The 7,785-nt window shown below is 37.3% G+C and overlaps 1 protein-coding gene across 1 annotated transcript; it reads left to right on the forward strand.

Moving 5' to 3' along the window:
• Positions 1 to 1,419: 1,419 nt before the first annotated feature.
• LOC103975980 (plant UBX domain-containing protein 10) lies at positions 1,420 to 6,761 on the forward strand. Its single transcript, XM_009391143.3, has 4 exons — positions 1,420 to 2,392; positions 2,959 to 3,129; positions 3,262 to 3,465; positions 6,213 to 6,761. Exons 1-4 carry the CDS (start codon positions 1,586 to 1,588, stop codon positions 6,441 to 6,443), a joined length of 1,413 nt encoding a protein of 470 aa, XP_009389418.2. The 5' UTR covers positions 1,420 to 1,585; the 3' UTR covers positions 6,444 to 6,761.
• Positions 6,762 to 7,785: the final 1,024 nt, after the last annotated feature.

Below are 7,785 nucleotides of genomic sequence, written 5' to 3' on the forward strand. Positions count from 1 at the left end.
GGCTCATTGTTATTCTCCTTAGTAGAATTAAGCTGTGATTTAAAAAAATCTGATGTCATAGATATGGAATGATGTTTCATAAGGATTGGTGCCAAACGGTTGGTATGTATCAATTTAGATGTTAATCGATACACGGATTACTTCTGTTTTAGATAGTCCTGTTCAACCCATAAGATATTTAAAAGAAAGTTTTTCATTTCAATTAGGGTAACTTTCTACATCAAATAGGGTTCATGAACAGTAAGCTTTCTTCTTTGTGTGTAGGGAATAGCCCTCTTCTCTCTTCTTTGTGTGTGGGGAATGTAGAACCATGTCATATTATGCATCTCACCTCTTGTTGTCTTCAAACATGATTGTGTTTCCTAATCTCTTTTCTATTTTTTTCTTCCTCCATCATTATCTTTTCTTTTTTTATTCCTCTACCCTATTTTCTTTTCATCATTTTTTTTTTCTTCTTTCCTCATCCCTCTTCTTCTTCCTCCTCTTCCGCTATCATCTTCTTCCATCATCATTTATTTATTTTATTTTATTTTTCTTCTTTCAATCATTGATATATTTACCAATTTGATCATGAACTAATATCATTGTTGATTTTGCTCGGGATTACCGAGGAATGAAAGTGGATATTGCATGTACGATGCTATCATTGTCTTCTGTATCCTGTGGTAAACGAGACCCACATCCTTCTAGAAAATCAAAAGAGTTTTGAGTGTTCACATCCCTTGTCAACACAGTTGAATCCTTTGTGCCACTTCTCTAAAACATCATCTGAAATAGTCAAAGAGACTATATCCACATAAGTGCTGAAGAAGGATCGCCGACGTGTAGTGATCGGCGTGTATCCATATATCTTTACTCACATATATATTCTAAGATAGCAGAGGCTCTAATTACTTCGAAGATTGCTCTGATAAAAAGGTTACAGGGTTATGGAACATCAATTAGAATAACATGGTTGCAGATAAGCAGACTGGTAGAGTCACGTTAAAAGGAACATGAATTAGATACTTTTTTTTTTTTTCATCGTCGATGTTCGGATCGAAATCGATGAGGTCGATTGTCACCCACGATTTCATCATCTTATATCATCATTAAAATTATTTTTTTATCTATTATTTTTATATCATTCGTTGTCACGTGATGTATTGTCCGTCAATAAAATCAATAATATTAGGATAAATAAGATTAAATATTTTAATTATAGATATTTTAATATAAATTTTTTAAGTTTAGTAATCGAGATGCTAAAGAGATTTAACGTAATTAGCCAGGATTTATATGTAAAATTATAAGATTCCCATTCACTTAAAATGGATATGTCAAGACGTTTTGGGAATTTTATTATAGTTATCAAGAATTAAAGAATATATATATATATATATAATCGAAATTAGTATCGATCGTATATTAGCACTCGAAAAGATGCGAAACAAGCGACATCGAGAGAACCTTCGGGATTCAAGGTGGAAGGAGAAGAAAGCTGGCAAATAAAGAGCCCTTTCTTTGATTTGGAGAGTCGAACCCCAACTCCCTAATCAAAGAAAACCTAGTGGCATCGATCTCGACGAAGCGAGAAGTAGCAGCCATGGCGGATGGATCCGACGAGAAATTGGCCTACTTCCAGGCCATCACTGGCCTCGACGACCCCGACCTCTGCACCGAGATCCTCTCCGCCCACAACTGGGACCTCGAGCTAGCAATCTCCTCTTTCACCTCCCATGCTGCCCCGTCCTCCTCCTCCTCCATTCCCCCCTCTTCCGCTGCGGCCTCCTCCTCCATTCCCCTCTCTGTCGCTGCGGCCTCCTCCTCCGCCCCGCCCGCAGTCGCCGCCCCTCCTCCTGGTCTTGCCTGGAAAATCGTCACCCTCCCTTTCTACGTCGTGTCCGGCGGAGTCCACCTTGTCACCGGCGCCGTTGGCCTTGGTTTCTGGATCGCCGGCGGGGTCCTATCCCGGACCCTCGGTCTTCTTGGCATTTCCGCCGCGCCGAGGGATCAGGAGGCCGACCGCCTGATCCCCCTCTCCGCCTCCGCAGCTGAGGCTGCGGACTTCGTCGCGGCCTTTGAGAGGGACTACGGAGGCGCCGCCTCCGGCACAGGGCCCCGTTTCGTCGCAGAGGGGTTCATGGACGCCCTCCATCGATCCCAGCGGGAGTATAAGCTGATGTTCGTGTACCTGCACTCGCCGGAACACCCGGACGTGCCGGCCTTCTGCGAGGGATGCCTGTGTTCACCCGCAGTGGCGGCATTTGTGAACGAGAACTTTGTGGCCTGGGGCGGGAGCATAAGGAGGGAGGAAGGATTCAAGATGAGCAATAGCCTTAAGGCATCACGGTTCCCCTTCTGTGCCCTGGTCATGCCTTCCACTAACCAGAGGATTGTTCTACTTCAGCAGGTGTGTCAGTCTTTGTGTTGTTCTTTTATTTACTTTGTATGCATTTTTATGCATTTGAGTTTTTCTTGAACTTGATATCTGGACTGGAACAAGATTATGCCACTGTAAATTACAGAGGACCTTAGATTGTTGTTGCTAGAGAAAATGACACATTTTGTAGTAGCAGCCCAACCATTTGGCATTACTATAGACTGATCTATATCAAATCGTATGACAAGTGGTTTGGAGTATTTTATAATTATTCTCATGTGCAAAATCTCTATGTACTCACACTTTTATAAACAAGTAATATATACTCATATTTCATTTTTATGAATGTGAATAATTGAGATAAAATTCAATTGCTCATCTTGGACTAATTTTTCTTTCAAGCACAAAGGTACCTTACTTGTTCTTTACTTTTTGCTTGTGGGTGATGTCTAGCTGATGCTTCTAAGGTTCACAATCGACATTAACATTTTTGTCTCTTTCTGCATTCTGTTTACATGGAATCTTTGCTTATATACATAGTGGATGCCATAATTTCTTAATGACTTTCCAGTTGTCCCTTATACTACGCTCTACAGATCGAGGGATCCAAGTCTCCAGAAGAAATGCTTACCATCCTTCAACGTGTAGTAGAGGAGTGTGCTCCATCATTGGTTGTAGCAAGACTTGATGCAGAAGAACGGCGAAACAATCAGCGATTGCGAGAAGAACAAGACGCCGCATATAGAGCAGCACTTGAAGCTGATCAAGTACGCCGCTTTCTTGGTCTAAGTTGCAGTATGCTTTGTGATGAGATTTCACAGGCAATAATGTTTTACCAAATGGGATATCTATGTAAACCTTGTTCGCATCTAAAAACTGTAAAACTTCTGTTAAACCAGGCCAGAGAGCGTCAGAGGAGAGAAGAAGAAGAGAGGTTAAAGAGAGAAGCTGAAGAAGCTGAAAGGAAGCGTAAAGAAGAAGAAGAGGCCTTGGAAAGAGCAGCACGTGAAGCTGCTGAGAAAGAAGCTGCTCTTGCTAGAAGACAGCAAGAGAAAGCAATATCACTGGGTCCTGAGCCTGACAAAGGGCCTGATGTTACGCAAGTAAGTATCATGGAAGTATTTGATAACTGAATTTGAATATAGTGTTAATTCTTTACCTTGTCTGCTAACTTGTGATACTTTCTCATGTCATATAAAATGACAGTTAAATACTGTCCTGACCTAGTTGTAAGATGCCTTGTGAAATTGTTACCCAATACTGCTGGAATAGTTATGACAGAACTTATCATTTGAAACAATTCTTGTCATTTTTTGCATATAAAAATATGCTGCAGCTGACCAGAGAAAAACAAATGTCTTTGTGAATCATAAGTTTGTTTTGCTCTCAAGAAATTTTCTCCTTTTGCTAACAAAATTATATTCTAGATGTCATTGATTACTTGCGTTATACATGTTTCTTATTGACATAATTACCATCACAATGGTCATGAGTTCAAGTCGAACGTGACTGAAATGTCCAGTGGTTCTCACATAATGCTTAATCTAACACGACTGGAATCTCGAGAACCTAAAATTGGAAGTGTAGAAGGAAAATGTAATATCTTTGCTAGTATCTGTGCTTCTTGTTTAATGCACCATGATAAAAAAAAAATGGGCTTTACTTTTGCCATGTATCTTTCAGAAATTAGGTCACCAATTGGGTAGCAGGTTTCAGAGGAAAGAAGGGGAATATATTACTTATTTAATAGTTATCATTATTTTTACAAGATGCATAGAATCTGTAGAAGTTAATGCTAGATTTAGTGGATTTGTCTGCAAGCATTTGATATACGTATATTCAAAATGGTAGCCTGGTATTACTATATGAAAATTCTATATTTGGTGGTTCTGAGAAAAAATTCACATTGTTCGACTAAATGATAAGGTTACAGTCAATGCTAGTATGTAATTTACAAGTATTTGAAAGGATGCTTATTCATGCCAGGCTAGATATGGGGCATCTCAATATTGCTTTTGTATGGGTTTGTTGCTAATGTAAAGTGGTGTGTGTAGTTGGCATGGATCAATGCAACCGATATAACTCACAAAAAGCACCTTGTATGTTATTTTAGTTATTTGGGCTTGTTTGAACAATCGTCTGAACTTATAAACTAATTTAAACAAGTCTTTCATTGATGGGAGCATACACAAATCTATACTTTGGAACAGAAATTTCACTCTAGCATAATTGAAATATATGTTTGAATGTACATGAACAGTTGCTGGTTTAAGTTGAGAAAATTGGCCAACTTCTAGAACAGAAGTTAACCTCAAAAGTTCTGTCAAAATTAAATTATGTATTTTTTAAAAGAAAGTTTATGAGGATACCTACAGATTGATTTTAGTGTACACATCAATATGCCATGCAGCAAAAGGGAACATAATTAGGTATTTGCATCTAGTGGAGTTAAATTTAAGGAACTTTGGGAGTTGGTAGGAAGTTAGGTGATAGGTAGTAACACTGGATTGGAGGACAATATAGAGAGTACATATTGGACTTGATCTGAACACCAGTCTGACTCAATCCAGCCAAGGTTCAACAGGCTTCAGATAGTGGGACCTGGGAGGACTTCGAGAGAGATTTGTTCATGTTTCAGCAATCATTTTGATTTGGGAAGGCCTATAAATGAAAATCAGCTTCAGAAAAAAGTTTGAATCGAGAGAGAAACAAGGATCCAACATTCCTATTACAAAAGAAAATGGGGCACCGATAAGAGGAAGGCTAAAACATTTGTCTTTTTTCACCAAAATAACAGATTGCTAGACTCTGTTTGCCATTAAATTCCTTAGTCTGTACATGAGGTATTATTAGTATAGCTATTTACAGGCTTATTAGTACTAAAATTTTGTAAACTAACTGGGACTCTATAGTCTAGAAATTTGTAATTTTTTTGTTAGATATACTCTATAAGTATCTAATTATTCACATCAAATCACTTATCCTGGTGTTATAGCTGTTCTTCTCTACAAACCTGATTGACCATAATAAAGCCCCAAATTTGCTGTCTTTTATCTGTATAAAATGTCTGTACCATTTGTACCTGTTTGTCAGTGGTTTTTAGCAGTTATCTATAGCAAAGTAATCATTGAGTTATTTTATAGCATTGCTTGCTCCTTACTATTTATCGTTTAGTACAAGAAAATCTGTGACCGAATTTGGTGAGTAGATTTTTTGTAATTTTTTGTTGGTTGATGATCTTGAAATAACAAAATTTGCATATCCAGTGAAATCTGCATACTGACTCTGGACATATAACAGTCTCTTTTTTTTTTTCTGATGTTAGCTGAATTACTTTTTTTATTTAATGATTTTGGCAGCAGAGAGATAGACCATTGTCTCTATATTGTCTCTTATACACGACCTAATTTTTTTGTTTGAGGAGGTTAAGCTTCTAATTTCATTTGCAAAGCTTATCAAATACCATGAATATTCTTTTTTTTGTTTTTTGACACCGTAAAGTTGTATTATATGTTGAACACAAATGATTGTTATTGCATCTAATGAGTATGGCATGCTATTGTTGTATGTTCTCAGCTATGGCTTAGAGTGATACATGGTATATATTGTACTACCAAGTACATTGCATACCAATACGTTGATCCATGCACTCAACTTCCGTTATTTTAATTTTTTTATTGCGTTGCCTGGAGGATCTTCTGGATCCTCTTTCGTAGTTTGTTTTGAACCTCTTTTTGTTTTTGAAAATAGTTTCTTTGGAATTTTGGGTCAACTATGAATTACTATGAACCGTCCATATCAAGTTATTTTAATGTTAAAATAATGATGTTGATGTTGGATTTAAAATTAGGTCCTCGTTCGATTCCCAACCGGAGAGCGCAAGGAAAGGAGGTTCAATAGCTCAGCGACAGTTAGCTCTTTATATGACTATGTCGATTCGCTGGGGTGCTTGAAAGCTGAAAACTGCACGCTGGTTTCGAACTTTCCCCGTGTTTCCTATGGGTCAGAAAAGCATTCGTTGACGCTGAAGGAAGCAGGCCTGCATCCACAGGCAAGCCTCTTCGTTGAGATCGACTCATGAGAATTAGTCATGAGGTCAGGCCTTTTGAGTACTTACATGCTTCTTGTAGATACTACCTTTGCTTCTGAACGAAGGGAAAAAGAGCGCGAGGGAAGGTCATCTGTGTTTTGTTGAACATGATTCGATGTTCTCCATTCATCTCAAATTCTTCTCCTTTATTATGATCCTTTTCCTTTCCTTCATGATGATAATTAGGATTCTACAGTTCATGGTCAGTACAATAATGTTGATTGTTAGGCCGTGTGTTTGACTTCATTTAGCTGTTTGCGCTATGTACTTTATAGGAGGTCTAATAAACCGCAGCAGTCATTTTCTTTATCGACTTGGGGAATTGGCTGAAGAGTGTAAGAAACATATGGCTGTGTATTACATCTAGCTTAGTGGTTGAGTCGCAATAAATTAACATATAATGGTTTTTAGATGTACATTAATTTTTTACATAAAAGCATATGCCTCTTCAAAATTTAATAGTATATTATATTAAATGTTTTAGCTTTGCATAAAATCTTTAACTCTTTGGGTGTTCGAAAAATGGAATTGGAATTCGAATCAAATCGATTTTAGTTTAAAATTTTATAGTTCAATTGAGTTTACTATCCTAAGTTTTCTGGACTTAGTTTTACGAATCTTATTATGTTGACTCAATTGGATCTAGATTTTATTCCATTCAATTGAATTGAATCGTTCATTTAAAAATATTGATCGATTAATTGGTTTTGAATTGGTTCGATTAGGTAAGTCCAAATCGATTTTGGTTTAGAGTATCTTTACTTTAATCGAGTCGAATAAAAAAAAATGACTCACTTGGTTTGCTAATTGCTATTAATCATGGTTACCAATATTTATGCTAATATTAAAATTTAAATACTTTAATACCTTAATCGAAAACTTAAAAGAATAAATACAAAAAGAGAACTTAACTCTCGAGGGAGATATATTATTTTTGTTCATAATCGTGAAGGCTACCCAAAAATCCATCTCAAGACACTCACTCTTATGTGGCTTTCGTACTATATAGACTTGAAGACCGCATGTTGGCCAGTGGGGGCTCGCTTTACTTAAACAAATGAACGCATCACATTCTAAAGCTTTGTTTGACATTATCCTATTCTACACAAAGCATAACTCCTCCTTTACTTAATTTTAATTATACCTCTTGCATCTTCCTCTGTATAAGAAGAGCAAGTGGGCCTTAACAAAATGGAAACATTATTAGATTCTAAAGTTGCAACGTTTTGCTGTGTATGCGTCATTCGTTGACTTATATCAAATATACTCTTACATCTATTCCTTCGGCTGTCGTGTAGAATGACTATGACTCGTTGAGCAGAGGAATCATCTC

This window comes from Musa acuminata, chromosome BXJ2-4, assembly GCF_036884655.1.
Source record: "Musa acuminata AAA Group cultivar baxijiao chromosome BXJ2-4, Cavendish_Baxijiao_AAA, whole genome shotgun sequence".
NCBI lineage: Eukaryota > Viridiplantae > Streptophyta > Magnoliopsida > Zingiberales > Musaceae > Musa > Musa acuminata.